The 22,436-nt window shown below is 43.2% G+C and overlaps 1 protein-coding gene across 6 annotated transcripts; it reads right to left on the bottom strand.

Moving 5' to 3' along the window:
- Positions 1-824: 824 nt before the first annotated feature.
- On the bottom strand, positions 825-22,396 carry FOXRED1 (FAD dependent oxidoreductase domain containing 1). Of its 6 annotated transcripts, none has more exons than XM_061593202.1 (12): positions 21,589-21,825; positions 18,934-19,154; positions 18,273-18,383; positions 17,045-17,163; positions 15,941-16,035; positions 15,059-15,160; positions 10,962-11,038; positions 9,778-9,938; positions 8,809-8,938; positions 8,117-8,221; positions 6,874-7,160; positions 825-3,041 (listed from the first exon to the last, which is right to left on the bottom strand). In XM_061593202.1, the coding sequence occupies exons 1-11, from the start codon at positions 21,719-21,721 to the stop codon at positions 6,906-6,908; spliced, it is 1,509 nt and encodes a 502-aa protein (XP_061449186.1). In that variant the 5' UTR covers positions 21,722-21,825; the 3' UTR covers positions 825-3,041; positions 6,874-6,905. The 6 variants fall into 6 exon arrangements, with proteins under 6 accessions (XP_061449186.1, XP_061449188.1, XP_061449187.1 ...); XM_061593204.1 differs by lacking the exons at positions 825-3,041; positions 21,589-21,825 and adding exons at positions 3,048-4,691; positions 22,264-22,396; XM_061593203.1 differs by lacking the exons at positions 825-3,041; positions 21,589-21,825 and adding exons at positions 3,048-4,691; positions 21,868-21,999.
- Between the last annotated feature and the right edge of the window lie 40 nt (positions 22,397-22,436).

Below are 22,436 nucleotides of genomic sequence, written 5' to 3'. Positions count from 1 at the left end.
CTTCCCATTAGCACCTGGCTGGTCACTGTGAGAACAGGATGCTGAACTAGATGGGACATTGACCTGATCCAATAAGGATGTTCTTATGAACTTGTGGAAATGAGAGAAATGATTCACACAATTGAGGGTGGTGGTGTGGCAGCAGAGGCAGCAGATCTGTGTGACATTGATCTGTGCATCACTTTAGTGGTTACCTAAGACTGAGGTGTTGCATGCCTTCAGAAACACACCAAATGTGGGCTGGCAACAGTTTGCTAAGAGTGCAAGTTTGTGTGTGGTTGAATATCTGCACAATCGCCTCCCTGCGAGCTGAGGTGGTGCCCGGTCTTGAAATGTGGTTCTAATAATGAATTTGAGGTCCATACCTGTGAATCCAACTGCACAAAGGTTGAAGCTTGTAGGCTGTTGTGTGCAGATGCATATATCGGCATTGTTTGTTCATTGGTCTAAGCCAGGCTTATATTAAATTGTAAAATCTGTAATGCAAAAATGAATTTACAAGATCTGAATAGGGTGGTTTATGACAGATGCTATTGGAGGTCACTGGTTCATAGGGTCGCCATAAGTCATAATTGACTTGAAGGCACATAACAACAACGCGAAAGTATTGCTCACATGCAACCGTGGTTGAAATTTAAAGCTTATTTAAAGGTGAAGCTGCTCTATGTATGTGTTAAAAACACTCTCGTATTTCAAAGTAGTGCAAAATAACTGGGAGTAAGCCCCATTGAACTCAATGACATGCACTTCTCGGTATTCTACAGGATTGCACTGTTACTTATTTGGAAGAAAACACACTCAAGTCTGGTCTTGAAGGAGCACTTTATTATAGAATCTGCTTAGCTTCCACATCTTTTTTTTTTTTTACTATATGGGGATAACATGACCTTGTGCTTGATGTTAATCAGAAATAGTTATTGCCTCAGTTTTGTGCTCACAACAAACACAGACCTGAACTTGCAGATTCATCCACAAGCATTAACTGAAACTGTAGGGAATATCCACTGAGATTGTGAACATGGGCAAAGTCAACCAGCAACCCTGAGCAAATGCTAACCATAGTTTCTGTTGACCAGGATTCATTTGAAACCAAGGGTTGCATCAAATTTGAAATCCCAGTTAGGAGGCAGACTGGTTGACATTTGCTATGATTGATGTCAGTGCAGGTGCAATGCTAATACATGGCTAAATTTGACAAGGGAAGGAAGGGGAAAAGTTGGCCAGGAACCTGGAGTTCGCTGCAGATCTCTTTAACTGATTGTGTCATTGAGTCTCCCCATCTGAAAGATCTCTCAAATTTTTATCAATGTATTTTCCTAACCATTGATTTAGTGAGGGGTTGAGTGGCGAGACTTTGGCAAGGATGGGAAACCTTTAGACCTCCAGATATTGGTGGACGCCAACTCCCATCAGGCCCAGCCAGCATGGCCAGTGGTTGGGGTTGATAGGAGTTGGAGTCCAGCAACATCTGGGGACCACAGGTTCCTCAGGCGTGCTTTTCGGCATAGGTTATTTACCACTGTCTCTACAAGATTTATTTTGTGAAAAAACGAAAGAAGTCTTCTGTTTCCACTTAGATTTTTTCTGCTTAGACACTGCCCCTAATACAAAGTGAGAGAAAATAGAGAGGTTTTTAAGATGACACCTAACTTCGCCTCCATGATAACCCTGCCCTGCCAGCAGCAATGAAGGACAGTGTGAAGGTCTAGCCTATCTTCATCCTTGATCCCTGGTTCCCAAAGAACGTGCGGGTCAGTGTCAAAAGCTGGCAGCTTCTATTTGAATCTCTAAGCGATCTGGATGAGAGCCTCAAGAACAGAACTCAAGGCAAGTACCTTATGAGCCAATTTTCCAAATGCATCAGTGAGGACTAAGGGACCATTTGTAAATAATTTCTGCAGAAAGTTGAATAGCTTTTTATGGGGTGGTTGTGCCAGGGACAAATGATGGGGACACGATAATTAGAAGACGTCAATAATGAACATTTTCTTTTCCTACTCCATTGTTCAAGGCCACTGTGCAAGAGGGAAGGACGATAGCTCAATTGGCAGAGCACGTACTTTGCATGCAGATTCAGTCCCTTCGATCTCCAGTTTAAAGAACCAGGCAGCAAGTAATGGTAAAGACCCTTCTCTGGCTGGAGAGACATATTTCCAGCAAGAATACTGAGACAGATGGACATGACCAGGTCTGAAGAACCTTGGCCCTCCTGATGTTTCTGAACTTCTTTGGGGGAAGCCAAGACCATTTAAAGTGGTATTACACTACTTTAAATGAATAGTGCAGACAGGGCCTTGCTTTATCTCAGAATTTCAGATCGGGCATCTGAGGACAACACTGGCATATGGCAGGAGGTGGGAAATCTCTTTGGCCTGGTGGGCCAGAGCTTTATCCTCACCCAGCCCTGTGGGCCAACTTTGACAGGTGGGCAGAACCACACACCAGTCAGTGATCTGATGTCATAATTATGTCAAGTGATTGACATCTATCAGCACTTTGTTGGGCATTTGGGAAGCTCTATTATTATTATTGATTTATATCCCGCCCTTCCTCCCCGCAGGAGCCCAGGGCAGCATCACAATCAGCTGTACACAATCAGCTAGTTGTTGCATCCTTGGGAAGTGCTGCACAAGGGACAGAATGAAGAAATATTTGTATAAGCATGAACGTCAAAGATGTTTGTTTATACAACCTGTAAATTTACAGTGCAATCCTATGCATGTTTACTCAGAAGCAAGTCCCAGTGTGTAGAATGGGGCTTCCTCAAACAGGGAAGCATGCACAGGACTGCAACCTCAAGTGATAAGGAACTTTATTCACACAACCCAGAATTCAAAATCATGCCACTTTAAGCCATTTTGCATCTGCTTTATGGTTATTGGATTTTAAATGGATTTATTTCTTGTTGTGAGCTGCTTGATTTCTAACCCTACCTTACAGGGTTGTTGGAAAGATTCCATATATCCACACACTGGAGATTTAAAACTATATAGACCCCATATAATAGTTTATTGTCAAAACTAGTTGGTCATTGCAGAACCCTTTAAAAAAAAAAAAAAAATCATTAGTTTCCTACCAGATAAAAGCAGTGACACCTAAGTAAGCTGCCTAACTGCTTGGAAAAAGAACAGGGAAGATTTACAACAATTCTTTGCTGTGTTCACTCAAAACTCCCACTGATTTACAGCACAGTCCTAACCATGTCTACTCAAAACTAAGTCCTGCAAATTCATTGGGGTTTACTCCCAGGTATGTGGGATTAGCATTGCAGCTTTACTCCCAGAAAAGTGAGTACAGGATTAAAGCTTCATATTGAGAAGATTTTCAGAACGGGCTATGAATTAGACAAAGAAACTGCCCTCTTCCACAGCCCATGAAAATTTAAACTTGTTTGACTCCTTACAAGTCCTGGGCTTCTGCTGGGAGGAAGGGCGGGATATAAATCAAATAATAAAATAATTAGACAAGTATACCACATTGTAATGGCATCATAAGCTGCAGCATGTACACTTTAAAATTTCTGTTCAAAAATTTGAAAGATAAAATGTATAATACACTATTTCGTAAGTAATTTTAAAAACCCTATTTACACTTTTATCATCATCATAACAGAAATTCTTTACTGTGCATGCCTACCAAGATCCTGCTGTAATCTTCTGTTCTAGATCTGCAACACAGAAAAATTTGATGCTGCTAAAAGCTATAATTTTACTGGATTCCTGATGTGTAGACAAGCAGGAAAAGAAAGCTGTTTTTTAGCTATTGCCTGGAGGTTAACAAATCCCTTGTCAATCAAAACCTTGACTTCTTATTGGCTAAAAACCTGAAAGGGCAGGAATTAGAGCAGCCACCACCAGAAGAATTTGCGGGGGGGGTGGCAGCTGACATTTTGGTGCATCTCTCTTGAACCAGAACACCCAGGAACTTAATTTGTTTTAAATGAAAGCTAAGAGTTTGGAGAATGGGTGACTCACCCAGAGAAGTCCCTCCAAAAACAGAGTCTCTGGGTGAAAACCAGAGACCTGGAAACCCTAGTCTGTAGGGAAGGAAGTAGTCTTTCAGTAAGTTCTAGAATTCAGAACACACTCACTGTAGCTAGAGGAAAAGCTGAAATTCTTGGTGGATCAATGGTGGTTTAGTGGCTGGGCTGTTAAAAATCTGTTTAAAAATAGGCCGCCTTTCCTATTCCACCTGCAACTATAAAAGCCAACTTATTTTTTCCTACAATGCTGCTACAAATAAAAAAGGGTATATAAAAACAATAAGAAGCCAGCTTGATTTCTGGGATAAGGATGATAAAAAGTTCAGTTCCTCCACTTCAAGCTATAATTCTAAGTACTTTTGTGAGGGAAAAACCCTTTGTGAGGCTACAAAATAATCAGTTGGCAGTTCAGCAAGAGATCTCCTCTCCACAAATGATCAATTTTAACCATAGCAGAAGGCAAAGGGATCCATTTCAGGAAGTCCAACAGCAGAAGAACAAGACCAAGCTGCACTTCTCTGTCTTGAAGAAATGCTGTGCCACTTTCAGCGCTTCATTGTGAGGTTTTGCCAACTATTGGGGAAAAAAGTCTGAATCCAAGGACCCATTGAACCTAAATTCCACCTCATTGCACCACATCAGGTAAATTCAAGGTTGCAACTGACTGGTGTTAATCAGTGGCCAGATGGAAAGGGAAGGCAGCTTCCCCCTATAAGAGAATAAAAACATTATTGTCCAAAACTTAACTGTTCAGACCTTGGTACTTTAGGGCCATGTGCCATGTCAATACAATTCTTAGCTTATATAACAAGAATCTCAAGCACGTTAGATTCAGTCAGTAGATCCCTTTACACTCTGATCATCTAAGATTGTGTGTGTCTCACACCAGTGTCCATGGTGGCACATTCCAGTTAAGGAACTTTGTGGTTGGTACTGCGAAGTGAAAGAGAAACTAACCTTAACTTTGGATTCTTCAGCAGAAAAACCAACTTGACAAGTTACCAAGCAGTTACAGAAATAAATTACATCATTTTAATGTGTGATAAGCCACTCTGTCACCTAGGCATTATGAAGTCAAAGTGTTGTTTACCCAGGTGCAGAGTTATAGTTATTGATGTAAATTGCTTTGGGTCACATCTGTGAGGAAACCAGCTAATAATAATAGTTTCATATACGATGTTCCGTACTATTTGTATTCCTATTGAACATACTACTTTTCTGAAGCTTTCTTAGCCAATTTTGATTGCTGATGTGGAAATGGACATAAAACAAATCAACTTGTACTGGTGCCTTTATTTCATCAGCATGAAGGCTCAATCATTCACAGTACTTGCTTCACTCCACGCACTGCCAAGTAGTGATTGATGCAGCAATATCAAGTTTTCTGAGTCAAATTCTGAAATGGAAGAATTTTTACTATGCCCATCAGCTGTAAGGAAGAGGAGAGCTGTGGCTCCATCTCTGGGCCCCCAAACCCTATCTTTGTCCCAATGGCAGTTACTTGCCCAGGGGCTATTAAAAACCCCATGCTAGATGCTTTTTTAAAAAAAGGATTAGAGTACTGGTCAAGGGCACCAGTGTGGTGTAGTGGTTAGAGTGCTGGACTACGAGCTGGGAGACCAGGGTTCGAGTCCCCACATAGCCATGAAGCTCACTGGGTGACCTTGGGCCAGTCACTGCCTCTCAGCCTCAGAGGAAGGCAATGGTAAACCCACTCTGAATGCCGCTTACCATGAAAACCCTATTCGTAGGGTCACCGTAAGTCAGGATCAACTTGAAGGCAGTCCATTTCCATTTCAGAGTACTGGTCTATCAATAGCTATTGGCTAGAATAGAACCTGCAGCTTCAGAGGCAGTACACCTTAATATCAGATGCCAGGGATACACTAGAGTTTGGGGGGTGGGGAAAGTTGTTGCTTTAACACATTACTTCTAGGTTTCCCAGAGGCATCTGGATAGCTGTGGTTGCACACAGAGCAGTGGACTGCAGAATGACTCGTGCTTTTAGCCCGTATTCAGCTTGAAGGAGAGAGAGACAACTTGGCTGAGAAAGAGAACACATCCGCTTGAGCATTATATACCCTTTTTCTGCACTCACTTGACTTGCCCAGGATGCATGCTGGTGTGGTTCCTCTCTGACTAGACTTCCAAGTACTCAAGCAGAACAGTAGGAGAATCCAGGTCAAGTGTGTGGGACCTTTGTAGCCTACTATGCGTTGCTGAACGACAACTCCTGTCAGACCTGGCCATGCTCGCTGGGACTGACGGGAGTTGTAAGCTCAGCAACATCTGGGGAGCCAAAGGTTCCCCACAGCTGCCTCAGGTAGACAAAGTGACAGCAGGCACAAACACCAGCAGCAGCGAGGTAAGAGACAGCATAGAAGAAGTGGGCAGAGAATGGCAAACAGAGCTAACAACTATGATCACCACCTAGCCATTTCTGGATTTATTTATTTTTATTTATGAAATTTATATCCTGCCCTTCCTTCCAGAAGGACCCAACCTAGTGCCTTCCAAGTGTTTTGAGCTACAATTCCCATCAGCCCCAGCTAAGACAGCCATTCTGATTGGAGCTGATGGGAGCTGTAGTCCAGAGCAGTGGAGGGCACCAGGCTGAGGAAAGCTGATTCAGAGTGTCTTGATAACAGCTATACTGAACATGGATCTTCAATCACCACAGGAGTGAAAAATGGAGGGGTGGCAATCCTACACTGGGAATTTCTCCTGTACAAGGCCAATCCAAATGAAGTGAAGCTGTACAATGCAATGCTTGTAGGAGTAGAACAGAAATGCTGGGTGTAAAACAAAGCAGTCTTCACAAAATAGCGTGTGGGCATACAGTCATTAACCAGGGAAAGAAAGGAGGGGAGAGTGAAGGAGCTGGGACTCACCATCAATATAGATTTCCTGATCTCTAATGCATTTAGATGATATTCCTCTCTACAGCCTTCTTCCCTCTCATGATCCTTTTGAAGGAGAATGTGTCTAGGTTGATGGTCATGAACTGGCCATCAAGAATGAGCTCAGCTATAGCTTGACCCACAGCTGGCGATTGCTGTAGTCCATGTCCACTGAAGCCTGTGGCAAAGAAGAGGTTGTCCACTAGTGGGTGCAAGCCAATCACAGGGCTCTGGTCAAAGGTGTTGTAGTCATAATAACCGGCCCAAGAACTCCTCACCTGTCAAGAGATAAAAATTAAGCTCCTTTTCATCACCATACACAGCCAGTGAACTGTCAAAGGCAAGACTAACAAAGGATCTCGGGCAAACCTGTCTTGCTATACCATGGTTTGGCACAGGGATGATGGGAGTTGTAGTCTAGCAGTATCTGGAGTGCTGCCGTTTCCCCATATCTGGTTTAGTGTAATGTGTGAACATTTCCCTAGTGTTTTTACATACTTTACATACAGAAATGCCAATGGCAGCATAAGACCCCAAAAGTCACATCTTGCTCGGCATTAGTTACTATGGCTTTGCAATCAACTCACCCTACCCAAACAAGGAGAGGAGTAAGTTGAAACCCTGATGTTATATAGCTTGCAGAAACTGATTATACCAGCAGAGGGCCACTAGTTTGTCCCACCTCATCAAAAAAGGTGCCCATGCAGACACACCCAGTAGAGCTTTCAAAGTTCAAAACTTATATGACAGCAGAGTCAAAGTCAATGAGGGGCCTAAAGATGAATGATGCAGATGTAATCATGTTAGCTCAAAACAGGAAGAGACAGAAGGACCGCATGAGATAGGAAGAAGGGGAGCCTGTGAGATGCTCCTGATTGCTTGACTGGACAATTTTATATCTGCACTTGGCTTCAAAAGAAAGTTTAAAAGAGCAAGTTAGCTCCTTAACCACCTTCTTCAGATAGCCAATCCTTTCTTCCTCTTTCAACAAGCCTTTTAAGTAGAGACCTTATCCCAGGCTGTGTTGGAATTACTTTTGTAGATGTCTTTAAAGCTTTTTTAAAAAATATGTTTTTAAAGATGCTTTGTTTTAATATGATTTGAAGATGATTTGTTTTAAAGTATTTTGTCTTTAAGATGTTTTAGAGTGGTTTTTAGTGTTTTTGTTTGCCGCCCCGGGCTCCTTCTGGAGGAAGGGTGGGATATAAATTTAATAAACAATAAATTTCTTTACCTTCAAGGATTCAAAGTGTGGCACCCGGTGGGCCAGCTTTGGCCAGACCTTATCCTGGAAGAACTCATGATCTACTTCCAGGTCCCTGATATCAGGCTCTTCCTCCTGAGAAGAAAACGCAAGACACTGAATCTCTGGCATCAGAGAATAGAGCTGCCTATATAGGATGGCAGCAGCTGAAAACCTTGTTTGCACCTTTAACCTCTCCTAAAAAGGTGCTGCTAGTAAGCAGGTGGAGAGCAACTCAAAGACAAGTTCCAAACTACAGTATCCTCAGGTAGGCTTTGGGAAGAATGGAACTGTCAGCGCAGAGCAATGATTAGTGTTTAATTCTGACCAAGAAAGCCCTGGGTTCAAACTTCTGTTCAGCCACAACGCTTACTGAGTGGTCTTGAGCCATTCACTCAAAGCCTAGCCTTCCATTTATTGTAATAAAATGGGGGGGGGGGAGGCAGAGAACCACATGAGTCATCTAGAGGTCTTTAAAGATTGTATAAAATTTTAGATGATTTTTAAATGATAATCAATATGCAGTGAACAAACCATTTTGCCCCTGCAGTATTCTTACAAGATCACTTCCTTATATGTGAGTGAACAAATGCAACATCAGGAACATCCCTACATTCTCCCTCTCTAGGGGGCTGGTGTGGCTCCCTGGGAGTCAACTTCCAACAAAACCATGATAAACTCACTTCTGTAGGGCTTAAGCCTCCAAGGTAGTTGCCACCCACACCTTCCCTCCGGAAGTAAGCTCCTGTGGTATCTATTAGCATAGGACACTCCAAGCCAGGCCCATCAGGACAGTGCCAGACATAGACATACCTAGGGGTGTAAGAAAAAAAGACAGTCACTCCAGCATTTAACTGAGAGAACCCAAATACTAGATTCTCCTACAGCCCGAGAGGGAAACGAGCAGAACAGAGTCTGACTACAACACAATAAGAACTGCTGTTCATTTTAGTTCTTATGAATTTATAAAGCTGTCTTACACTCAAAGCCATTGCTCCTTCTAACCCGGCACTGTTTAGTCCAACTGGCAGTGGCTCTCAAAGTTCTCCATTAAAAAGTCCCTTTCCCAGCCCTGCAATCAAAGATCCTTTCAACTAGAGATGCCAGGAACTGAACCTGGAAAATCTGGCATACAAGCAGGTGCCCTGTTCACTGTGGGATGGCCCCTCCCCTCTAGGGAGTCACAAAAGAGGGGAATTTTGAGGGTGAACTCTGAAAGAAGGCAGGTGTTCTGGAAATAAGTTGCAGGCATGTTATCAGTTCATCATGTTTTACTAGCAAAGCTTAAAGGAGTGATAGCAGAAGGTGTGTAACCCTTTAGAACGGGTCAGGAACCTGTGGCCCTTCAGATGTTGCTGAACTACATCCGTCATCATCCACAACCATTTGGCCGTATTGGCTGGGGCTGACAGGAGCTGGAGTCAACAGCATCAGGCGGGCCACAGGTTCTGCACCTCTGATTTAGATGACTAAGATGCTTAGGTTTGTCATGTGTGGCAACAGAGTAGGACAAAAACGCCTGTCTTTAACTCCACAGTGAATTGTGTGCACCCCACCTCTCACAAATCTAAGCATCACAATATATGGATACCATATATTAAGACTTAGTAGGTATTCAGCATATGCAGTGTAAGTACCGTAGTTAACCATACCTTTTCTTGGGTTCCACTGGAAGCCTGATTGCCAATAGTGAATCTGGCAGCCCAGTTCCAATGCCAGCCATCTCTGCCACGCTGCTTGACCAAGCTCCTGCTGCATTCACCACAATAGCACACTCTACCGTGGTGGATTCAGTACTGTCAGTCATCTGGACCTAGAGATAACATAGTAGGAAGGAGCTGGTAATGTTTTTATTAGGCAATCCAATAGCCTACCAGTGTGCTGATAAAGGCTTTCCTGAAAACAGGGAAAGCAAAGGCAAGAAGAAGAAAAAGCTGAGGATCTCACAGGATCTGTCAACCATTGAAGCATTTGCTTCATCACAGAAGTGGCAGGGGCATTCCAATTTACTTTTTGTTTCTCCTTATTAAAAAAATGACCCTGCTATTTTCTGCCTGGTTTCTCTGGCTCACTTCCAACCCTCCTTTTCAAGTCAGACCCCAGCCTAGCAAAGTACACCCCAAGGAACATGCCAGAAAAATCCAGGCAACTCAGCCAGAAACAGATGACATCCAAATATGCCTTCATTTGCACAGCAGTCTTTTAGTTTACGTTGGTGCCACCTCACACTGAGGGAAACAAAAGGAACTACTAATGGTGGCCAAGCTTATATTTCAGCGGTGACAGAAATAAAAACTATGGTGGCAAGAATACTGTCTGTGTCTTGGAATGGCTTCTCCTCTAAACTACAGTAGAGTAGGGATGGGGAACCTGTGGACCTTCAGAGGTTGCTGGACTACAATTCCCATCCCCTGCCCCAACCATTGGCTATGCTGGCTGGGGATGACGGGAGTTGTAGCCCAGCAACCTCTAGTGAGCCACCGGTTCCCTAGTCCTATACTGGAGCCAGGGGAGCAGGCAGCATGGGAGATGTAAGGAGGAGTGAAAGCCTGACATGATACCAGACCCGAGCTTCTGGGTCCTTCTGCTGCCCTGTACAATACTGGTCCTTGAACATTTGACGTTTGCATCTCAAAATGCAATGCTCCCACCTAGAAATTCAATTCTTCTCCAAGACTGGTCTCCTTACCTGTTTTTTCAAAAGTTAAAGGGTGTCTCATAGCAATATAAGCTTTGAGAGGGCCTTAACTGAAAGGTGTCCATGTGCTTCTGCTTGGAAGCTTCCATTCAGCAACCCCTCACATTTCTATTAAAAGTAGCCCAAAGAATGACTTACATTAACATTCTTGATACGGGAAAAATCCATAAGCTCTCCCTCATGTGTCAGCAGTTCTTTGGTATCCAAGTCAAAAGCTGGGGGGGGGGGATAGAAAGAAAAATGTATAGAAGCAACTGCAGTTAGCTCAACTCTGAAATCTAGAGACCATGAAAAAACAAAACAAGGGTTCCACACCTCTTTAGGCAAAATATTTATTTAGAACTTTTTTGGTAGCCCCCTTCATTATATCAGATTTCAGGATGGCATTCAGCATAGGAAAACACACACGAAGTAGAACAGATAAAAACTTAAGTTTTAGAACATATTACAACTTGCTCAATTAAAATCAGTAAAGTCTATTGAAATGCTAAGTTAATGTTTTTGCCTGGTGCTTCGATAAGGTTGTCACCAGACCCCTTCCGCTTTGAGAGGGTATTCCATAACTGGGCTCACACTGCTGAGATTATCCCTTGCAGAAAATCTTCATGTCTCTGATGGAAGAGATACAAGGAGAAGGGCCTATGCAGTCCTAAAGAATGGGCAGGCTGATATCTATGCATTCATTCACAGAATTATACAAACAACTGCTCCCTCAACTTATGGACATAGAACACAAATTCACCTCTGCTCCTTCAAGATTTTTTTCTACTAGCAAAACACATATTGTCATAAGGAGTGAGCAGGAGATGGATGGGGGACTGCTATTTTATAGGATGCTGGAGAGAAGGATTGGTGATGTTGGGCTTAATGGAGTAAAGCCGACACCAGGGATAGCCATCATGGTGCCCTCCAGGTGTTGTTGGACCATTAGCTAGGGATGATGGCAACTGCAGCCCAATGACGTCTGGAGGACAACCACAATGGCTACCTGTGGCTTGCTCACACACACAAAAAGTTACTAGCCTAGGTTTTAAAGCTGGCTGTGAAGAAGGGGAGGTCCCCTCCTCTGTGGCCACTACAGAAATACAGATCACTACTTCTTATCAGGCTAGTAAAAAACATTGCCTTTTACCAAAGAAACTGGTAGAAGAGGCATGGAGCGATCACCTCCCTCGGTTTCCACACTGGTTGTGAAGGAAGATGCTTTCTTTTGAAGCTAGCATGGGATCCAAAGCAGGCTGGTAGTAGATGGATGAAGTGACCTCTCTCTCCTCCGTAAGTCCACTCATATGCCTGCATCGAACTCCCAGTCACCCATGGTGACAAGGTGAATTGTTAAATACAATGCTCTTCCCAGGGAGGCTTGCCTGCACCATCACTACCTGCTTTGCCAGGCAAAACGTTTTTATTCACACAGGCCTTTGGACCATAATTTTCTTTTTATCTTTCAGTGAGGCGAGGGTGAGTTGGATCTGCTCCTTTATACATAGTACTTGTGAACATTTTACATTGTTTCTACTCTTGTTTTTATACTTCTTTTACTGTTTGTTTTGTCACTTTGAGTTCACCTTTCTGAAAAAAGTGACTAATAATTATAATAAATAGTAATAGTGTATGTACACACACCATATTTTGTTTCTGTTGTAACTCTGACTCTGAAGAAAAGCTTTTCTTTTACCCACTGTAGTGAATGGATCAAAGCAAACTGATACTGATGTGACCGGTCCTACATCTTTCCTTTGCCCCCACTGACCCCTATTTAAAGGAAGCAGACTTTGCCCCTTCCTCCAGAGGATGGGTGAAGTGTGGGATGATTGGAGGAGGCCAATGTTGTTCCCTACCTTGAAAAAGGGCAAAAAGAAGGAACCTGGGAACTACAGACCAATCAGCCTGACATTGATCCCTGGGAAAATTTTAGAGCAGTCTGTAAGCACCTTGAGAACAATGCAGTGATTACTAGAAGCCAACGTGGATTTGTTGAACCAATCCTGCCAGACTAATCTTATCTCATTTTTTGATTGGGTAACCTCCCTGGTAGACTGTGGGAATGCTGTGGACATATCTCGACATCAGCAAAGCTTTTAATAAAGTGCCACATTATATTCTGAGTATCAAGCTAGCTGAATGTGGGCTGGATAGAACTATCAGGCAGATCCACAACTGGCTACAGAATTGTACTCAAAGAGTGCTTATCAATGGTTCCTTCTCAAAGTGGGGGGGAGGTAACAAGTGGGGTACTGCAGGACTCAGTCCTGGGCCCAGTGCTCTTCAACATTTTTATTAATGACTTGGATGAGGAGGTGCAGGGAATGCTTATCAAATTTTCAGGTGATACAAAATTGGGAAGGATGGCTAATACCCTGGAAGACAGGAACAAAATTAAAAGTGATCTTGATAGGCTAGAGCATTGGGGTGAAAACAACAGAATGAAATTTAACAGAGACAAGTGCAAAGTTCTACACTTAGGAAAAAGAAACCAAATGCAAAGTTACAAGATGGCGGATGCTTGGCTCAGCAATACCACATGCAAGAAGGAACTTGGAATTCTTGATTACAAGCTGAATATGAGCCAACAGTGTGATATGGCTGCAAAAAAGCAAATGCTATTTTAGGCTGCATTAACAGAAATATAGTTTCCAAATCATGTGAAGTACTAGTTCCCCTCTACTCAGCACTGATTAGGCTTCATCTTGAGTACTGCGTCCAGTTCTGGACACCACACTTTAAGAAGGATGCAGACAAACAAACAGTTTCAGAGGAGGGCAACAAGGATGATCAGGGGCCTGGAAACAAAGCCCTATGTGGAGAGACTGATTTTATTTTGTCCAAAACAACTAATAATAGGAGCAACTGGGAACAAGCTTACTTTTCTGTATAGACCTGCCTCTTGGTCATTAAATGAAAAGTGTCACACCCCAGATAACTGGACAGTTTACACACAGGATCCTTTCAAGTTTCTCTCAGCTTGTTTACTTTGAATTCTCACATTCCTTTTAAGGAGGAATGAGGATAGAAAGCCAGGGATAGCCAGTGTGGAGCTCCCATAATCTGTAACACCATGTTAATTACTCCTGATATCATGGACTCTTTGTTGTTAGCTGATCACTAGAAGCCATGGTGGACACCTCTACTAGATAGCAGAGGTACTTGGTATCTTTCCCCAAAGCATTCAAGCATACCAGACACAGTTAAGCTGTAACTCCTCACTAAGTACTGACTAGGGTTTCTGCTCACCTGACACCAGGAGGTTGAGCTGCTCAACACATTTTAGTGGTTGTAAAGAAGGCCTGGGTTTGACGTAACTAGAATGGCTTTGCCATCAAGAATTGTGGGTAATATCTTGCATGGATTTTGGGGTAACATCAGTGCTGGGAAACTTAGGCTGAGCTCATTAACATCTGCATGAAGACACCTGTGTTATCAGCTCCAGGCTTGCACCTCAAGGTCACTGGCCTGGGAGAGCTTTGAAACTGCACATACCCTAGAACGGGGATCCTGGAATATTCCATCACAAAGAAGCCTTCTGATTGGCCATCTAGCCTCTTGCCCACTGCTATGCTTTCTTATAAAAGTAGATTTTCCCCTCAGTTAGTTGCTCCACCTACCCTGATGTTACATCTGCCAGGATGCAAATCCTCTGGGGTCAGGTTTCCTGCTTTCCTATGCTTTAAGTATGTTAGTGCTAGGTTAAGCCAAGGTTGTTGTTTAAGACCTGTAACTTGAAATCTTACTATTTTGTATGGTTGGTTGATTATGCATTACCTTTTGTGGGTGTTTTGCTTAAAGGAACTGGTATGCTGCTCTTTTATATGCACATCTTAATAAAGCTACCTCATATTTACTCAGTGTGGTTCACTGGAGATTGGTGTGGCTCTAAATCCAACACCTAGACTACGACGCTGCAAGCTGCTGAGATTTGGTGCTTTGTCCTGAGGCTCCAGAAGCAATGAGTATGGTTCTTGGCTCTTGCTTCCTGGAATCCTTGGAATCCCTGGCAAATCTGCTTTTACTCACTTTGGATTTTCCCTTGGTCCAAGGTGTAAGGCAGGAATAAGGTGTGGTGGCAGTCTACCTTCCTTATAAGATTAGTTTGGGCTCTTTTCCAGCCCTGGTAGGAGTGGCACTGTGGACATCTTACTGGGTACTTGGCTCCCCTGGGTTGGGGGAACCCGAATAGCCCATGACAGTGGTAATGACTGTGTGCTGGTAATACCAAGGAGAGGTGAGGGACTCACATGTCACTTCGCCACAGCTCTGGTAGACACCCATAGATAGTGCTTTGTTTCGGAAAGCATTGAGGAGAGTCCAAGGGTCAAACCATCCCTCGTTTTGCAAGCCTAAAAAGACAAGGATAGGATCCAGGAAAGACATTCTAGTTTAGAATTGCAATGCCATGCCAATTATTCTACATAAATACTCTGAGGGGCAAAAGGATTTCTGAGTTGCACTCTTGATTGGCTAAGAACAGCTGATCTTTCCCGACAGGGAAACTCATAAAGACAAGAAATGCAAAGTTCCTTGCAACAGGTACCCTCCCCTCCCCTAGTACAAGGACCCAGAAATAATTTGATCAGAAACTAGTAAACCAGTCAATAAACAGAGAAGGAGAATGGGAGGCAGGAATAACAGTGAGGCCCTCACTTGAGAGGCTTCAGCATACTGAGATGTAAAAAAATGCGTGGGTAGCAATCTACCCAAATGCTCAGTAAGAAGCTACCCTGCTCTCAAACTTTCATTGTTTTTATTGCCTTCACATCCACTGGCTAGATGTGTGTGGGGGCTGAGATGGGAAAGCACATGTAGCTTTCTGGGGAAAATATTTCATAAATGAAATAAATTACGCAACCTCTAGACTCATATTTACAGGTTGTGATGTTTTGCTCCAACTTATGACTTCTCCATACTACATTTCCGACTACGGATCTGAGAATGCAGCTCCAGATAGGGTAGGGATTAAAGGAATAAAACTGGGCTAGCTACCCATGAGCAATAAGGAAATGGGAGAAATGTAGGCCTGTCCATTACAGAGTCCCTGTGACTTAAGCATACAAAAAAGAAAACGCCATCTTTTGACTTTTAATTCTTTACTTGTGATAGCAGGTTTAGCAGTGTAGTACCATAGGAAGCCAAAGCTACACCATCTGTATTCAGCCATGGATATTTCTTTCTCAGTTGTGCTGGGGACAGCAGGGAGACCAGTACTCCTTCCATCCTGAAAAAAACCCATCGAAGAACTCACATCAGAATGCATAAGACAGGAGCTTTGAAAAGCCAACTCTCAGAAAAAGGACTTGAGGGTTTAATGTGCAAGATTAATAAGTAGGGACAGTAGGGGAAGAGCTTCTGGCCAACTAAAAAGTTACCACAATAAAAACAGACAGGAAAGGGCAATTTATGTTAAAAAAGACAGAAAGCATACTTTTCCAAAACAGAATGTTCAAATCATTGTTATGGCATCAGAATGGGTAAAATCACCAGAGGTGAGAATATAACCCCAAATGTAGCTTCACTGGTCCTACTTGTTGAGAGCCCAAAAATAATTTAATCTCACTAAAAATGGGAGATGGGAAACAGTGGTTGAGCATATCTGACTATCAATTTATAAAATAACCCATGCTTACAGGACAAACGCATCTTCTTTGTATCTTTTATTGTACAACTAATTTCAATATTAATAGTATTTTTGTGTGGATGAAGTACCATCTGATGGGGAGTGGTGGTGGAACCTCTGGTTTACCATTGCAAAAGCTGGAGATGTAAACCCCTATCTTTTTCTCCATGGGAAGAAAATTTGAAGGGGGTTTTTTTTGCAGGAAAAATGCCAGAAAGGAAAGAGTTAAGACCACCCTCCCACTCTACAGCTGTATTTCATAAAACAAAATGAAAAAGGTCAGGACAAACTATTTATTAATTAAAACTATTAATTAAATTTATATCCCGCCCTTCCTCCCAGATGAGCATCACACATAACTCACCTGCAAGCTACTACATGAAAAAGCATACAAGACTAGCATCAGCATACATTAGTAAAAGAAGAGAAAAATATAATCTTAAAAACCAGAAAATGATTTCATTGCTGGAAGCAGAGAAACACTGTGGCTTTATGGTCAAGCTTCACAAGGGGATCATAACATTTCCAATGACCTCACTCATACACCACCTCTGTCACTGTCTCTTCTCCCTCAGTGCCTTTCACCTGAAGATTCCCCAGAAGCCCATACCTTTGAATTTGTACATTCTCTTCTAGTACAGCAGCTCCTTCGTCTGAAGCCAGGAAGAGATATCCCGATGGATTAAACTGAATATCTATGGGTGGTTGGTTGACAACACCAAGGTGTTCCTGGAACCAAAATATAATCTGTTTACATTTCAAGGGTGGCTGTCTTCAGGCAATGATGGAGTGAGAAATTAAGAGGAATATGCATCACTGTGATAGCTCTCTTCCTGAGGGTTCAAAGAGATTTACAGTAATTGCAGTCTTTACACAACAATGCAAGGTAGGGCCATTACGGTTATCTCCATATTAGAGACTGAGGGAATAATGGCTTGCCTAAATCAACTTAATGATCCATGGCCAAAACAAGATCTGAACTGGTTCACCCTTCACTTCACTCTTACAGTACAATTCCAAGCATGTTTACTCAAAAAGAAGCCAGAGTTTATTTTTTGTTAAAGCATTTATACCCTGCTGTTTAGTGAGACATTTTCTAGAAAGCACTTAGGATTGCAGCCTTGACCATTATGATATGTCAGCTATTAGCATCTTTCAAGTACATGTGAGGTAATAAAAGGCTAGAGGATTTAACGGAGAAACAACGGACAAAAGAAATAATTCATGTATATATGAGGGAAGGTAAATGAATCTTGAGGAGGGGAAATTTCAGAACCACCATCCAGAAATTCCCAACAGCATATAAACAGAAACGTACAGCCCTAATTTTGACCTTGAAAGCATACAAGTCTGGCATTGCAATCTATGTACCTCTTTGTAAATCCTATAGCACTCATAATGGAGTAAAAGAAGAAATCAGGAAATAACCCCAGCATTTTCCGAGTGGTGAGCTTGCTACTAGGATGCCAGTCAATACAGTCAGTTACGCATATGGATGCTAGGATGACTGACTGATTAGGACAGCAGCAGTGGAGCATTTTCTTTCTTTTAAATTTATATACTGCTTAATTGTAGAAAATTTCTGAGTCATCCAAAAAAAATTGCACTATTGCTATTCACTCATTCAGGCACTCCACCACTGTACCCTAGATATCCAAGTAGTTGCATACTGCCTGCGTCTCCTCCTCCAACATGGCACGATGGCCCATTTGCCTGTTCCAGAGGACCCAGCAGAGGGGAAGGGGTGTGAGAAACAAGTAAGGCAAACCCATGACAGAAGGAAAAGCGAGATCCCCCCATTCTGGCATTTCCACAAACACCCAGCCAGCGTTACGTACATTGATTAAGCGCAAGAAGTTTGCTGAGAAGAGGCTCAAGTGGATATTTTCTGGCATCGAATACTGCTGCCGTATGCCCCCCACAGAGAGTACTGTAGATGCTTTGGAGTACTGCAAAGAAACAAGAGCAAAACATGGCAGTGTTACTTAGCTCTGCAGTCACGTCCTGTCTCCCCAAAATATTTCAGTAATACAAAGAGCAGCAAGAAAAAAAGACCTCTGGGGAAGAGACGCACTGGTAGGACAAAAGGAAGAATCCCCATATATTGCTGCATTAGCATTATCACCCTGTAATTCAACAGGTTACCTACCATTTCTAACCTTAACACAATGAATGGCCACCCTGATTTCTTACTGCACTTGTTTATCTTGCCTTGCCTCCAAGGAGGGCAGGGCAGTATACAAATTTCCCTCCCCCGGACTCCCTCTTTAGATGAAGCTGCGAGAGTATGACTGGCCTGAAGTCATTGAGTGATCTTCATAGCTGAGCATGAATTTGAACCTACTCTCCTTGGGCCTAATTTGATATTCTTACTACCTCACCCCTTTAATACCCTTTAATGCAACTCATCTTTTTGGAAGGGATCTGAAGACTGCACTAACTAAAAGTTTGAAACTATTCCCCAAAGCGCCCTGTTTCCTCTCCTAGATGGCAACTCACCGTGAGGTCCTTCTCGACCACCACCACTCGAATGCTGTCTCTCGATTTTTCTTTCTTCTTCAGCCAGTAGGCAATAGACCAGCCTATTACCCCACCACCAACAATGACCACATCAGCCCGCTCAGGAGGGACACCTTCCGTTATATGGAAGGGGCTCCAGTCACTGCCGGGGAGGGCGCCTTTCGCCTTCATGCGGAACTTGACAAACTCCTTCGACAATTCTGGAAGGAGACGCACACTTAGTTACCCAAGAAAACCATGTTAATGGTGCTCGGCAGGTTCCCCACCATCCTGTTGATACCATAAATATTCAACACATTAAATTGGGAGAGGGAAGAATTCAGCCTTTTATGAATCTCAGCCCTTACAGTTGCAAAGATAAGCTTTAAAATTTTGGCAACACCTTAGGAAATCTCGAAAGCAGAGGTCACATCCTCACCTTACATTTAAAGCACTCATAGCACTTTAACACCCATGGCTTCTCCAAAGGATCCTGGGAACCAAGGACCCTCACAATGCTCCTGACAACTGTAGCTCTGTGAGGGGGTCTCCTCTCAGCACCCTTAAACTACAGCTCCCATGATTTTAGGGGGAAGCTATGACTGTTAAAATTGTATAAGAATGCTTTAAATGTATGGCATGGATGTGACCAGAATTGGTGAATATGGTTTTCAGTGGCCTCACGAGTCAAGCCTCAGTGCCCCAAGTAACTTTTGCCTTCCCCACAAGATATGCAGAATTATGTAAAGGGAAAGGATGTACATTTGCTCCATGACCCTTTATACAAATTGCAGGAAGCAACTTTTCTTGTTACAGAATAAAGGCAATGTTGGAACGGTTAGTTGGTTTTTAGCGCAAAAGGCAGTTCTGGTTAATACCATACTGACTGAAACAGCAAAACAGTTCTTGGCTTTGGTAACTGTAAGCCTCTCAGATAGCCTTTGTACTTTACACTCCAATGATTGTAATCCTGGTTCATTCATGACACCACAAGGGAAAAACAGTCTTACTCAGCAATAAAAACAGCATTTTGAACCCAATGCTACACTGTTTAATCAATTCATGTTAAAATTATCTCCTGCTAATGAGGTAGTAGATTAAAAATTCTTTTTAAAACTTATAAAAATACTGACAGCTAGTTTCACTTCGGAAGATACATTTTTCTACCCAAATACCAAGCAGAAAAGCAAAATGTACAAGTGGCTGTCATAGAGAGTCTGACTAACTTCGCAATCCAATACATGCCAAATCAGAAGTATTCTCCATTGGGTTCACTGGGACTTACTCCCAGGTAAGTGCATATTGGATTGCAGCCAAAGGCTGTAATTCCAAATACACTTGCTATATATATAGCAAAGCCCATTGACCTAAGCATAACTTCTCTAAGTGAATATGCATAGGATGCTGCTGCATGAATCACACTTTAACTCACATTATGTGCTTAATCAGTATGTTGTCATATTTTGATGAGCATAAAACGAAGAAGTATGTTTTGATAGTTATATACTTAAATAATAATATGAAAGAGACTGCCCCTCCTCACTTGTACAGTATGGTGGGACTGCCTTCAAGTCAATCCGGACTTATGGCTACACTATGAATAGGGTTTTCATGGTAAGCGGTATTCAGAGAGAATATACCATTGCCTCCCTCTGAGGCTAGTCCTCCCCAGTTGGCTAGGGCCTGCTCAGCTTGCCACAGCTGCACAAGCCAGCCCCTTCCTTGTCCACAACTGCCAGCTGGGGGGCAACTGGGCTCCTTGGGACTATGCAGCTTACCCAAGGCTGCACAGGTGGCAGGGCACATAACCCCTGAGCCACTCACTGTGGGGGTGATCTTTAGCTGGCCCTTTACACCAAGGAAACATGAGCAGGGATTTGAACTCACAGACTCTGGACTCTCAGCCAGGCAGCCAACCTTTTCCCAAGAAATTGCATGAAAAATAATTTAATTTTTTTAAACAAGAATATGCTGCTTTATGAATCAGGGTTGACTGTATCGATGCACAGAGACATCTCAAAAACATGATGGAAGAAGCATTAACGGTACCCCCCTTCAGAACTATTTTATTAATGCACACAGAGATTTTAGTCAATCAACTAAATCATTCAATTAACCAAGAGAGATTTTAATAGGCTGACAACTTTTCCCAAGTACTTCCATTAAAAATTACTGAAAAACGTTTTTATTCATATACGGATTTTAGTCAATTAGTCAAGTAAATCCTTCTCAGTTAATCATATGAGACCCAAGTTTAACAGGATAGCACCTTTTTATATGTGATTTTATTTAAATAATAATAATTTAAACTTTTTTAAAATACTATCCACAAATACAAAGATTTGGGCAAATCAATCTGAATAGGCCATTCAATTATCAAGTGGGATAGCTTTGATGTGGGCGCTAAGTGCCTCTCCCTCCCATTCTATTTTATTTTTACTTTTCCTCCATGACCTCAGGATGGCTTACATGGGGGTCTGCTCTCCCCAGTCCTATCATATCCTCACAACAGCCCTGTGAGGTGGGCTAGAGAGAGGGGAGTAAGGTCACCGATGGGCTTCGCAGCTGAGGGAATACTGGCTGGCTGGCGCGCTCATACACCCCTCCTCGTGCAACTCAGCATCCATGCATCGTGCCTGCCCGCCCAGTCCGCACCTTGCAAGGGGTCAAAAAGCCGGGACTCCCCTTTACAGAACGGTCGGCGAGGCTCCGTCGGGTTTGCCGAGGATCTCCTCGCCGACGCCAGTAGGGGACGCAACCTGCCGAGCAGCCTCCGTCCGCAGATCATACTGCTGCTCCACGTTTCTAGATAAGGCAAAGGGGCACGCACGAGCAACGCCCAACTTGTTCTTGTACCTCAGCGCCGCCGTTTTAAGAGCTTCAGAACAAAAACCAAGCCACGCCCCAATACCCTGATAGGTCTCCCTGACTTACAGTCTAATAAGCACCGCCCCCTCTTCAGGAAGTCGTCCCTCCTTCCTCCTGGCGTCCCAATTGACTAATACGACACGACACTGCGTCTTCACCTCCTCCTCCTCCTTTGCCCCAATGAATTCAGAATTGGTTCAGAATCGGTTAAGCACCACCCACCATAGAAGTCTCCCCGCTCCTCTTTCCTCATCGTGACTTCCCAGTTAACCAATCCGCCATTGCACTACAATCTCCTCCTTCTCCTTTACCACCAATCCCCGCTCATCTTATGACGCTGCGAGGACCACTCATGGTTGACATTAGCTTTGACGTGGCCTATCCACCCCTTCGCCTGCAAGGCCCGCCCACTGCAAGAGTCTTACCTAATAACCACTCAGCTCTATCATCCCCTTTTCTCACCTCATCGTTCGTCCCGCCTCTTTTATCAGCTCAGGCGCGGCCTGTCCGTTCTGAGAGCTGCGTCCGACATAAATCTACTGTGTGAGAGTCCTATCGCATTTCCCGTCTTGGTTTTGGAGAAGGCCAATCACCGTCTCTTTGCTGTTTAAGTTCTATCTCTATGGCTCGAGAGA

This window comes from Rhineura floridana, chromosome 12 (assembly GCF_030035675.1).
Source record: "Rhineura floridana isolate rRhiFlo1 chromosome 12, rRhiFlo1.hap2, whole genome shotgun sequence".
In the NCBI taxonomy this organism is placed as follows: Eukaryota; Metazoa; Chordata; class Lepidosauria; order Squamata; family Rhineuridae; genus Rhineura; species Rhineura floridana.
The sequence above is the reverse complement of the archived record's forward strand: the minus strand, read 5'-3'. Positions and strand labels throughout refer to the sequence as shown.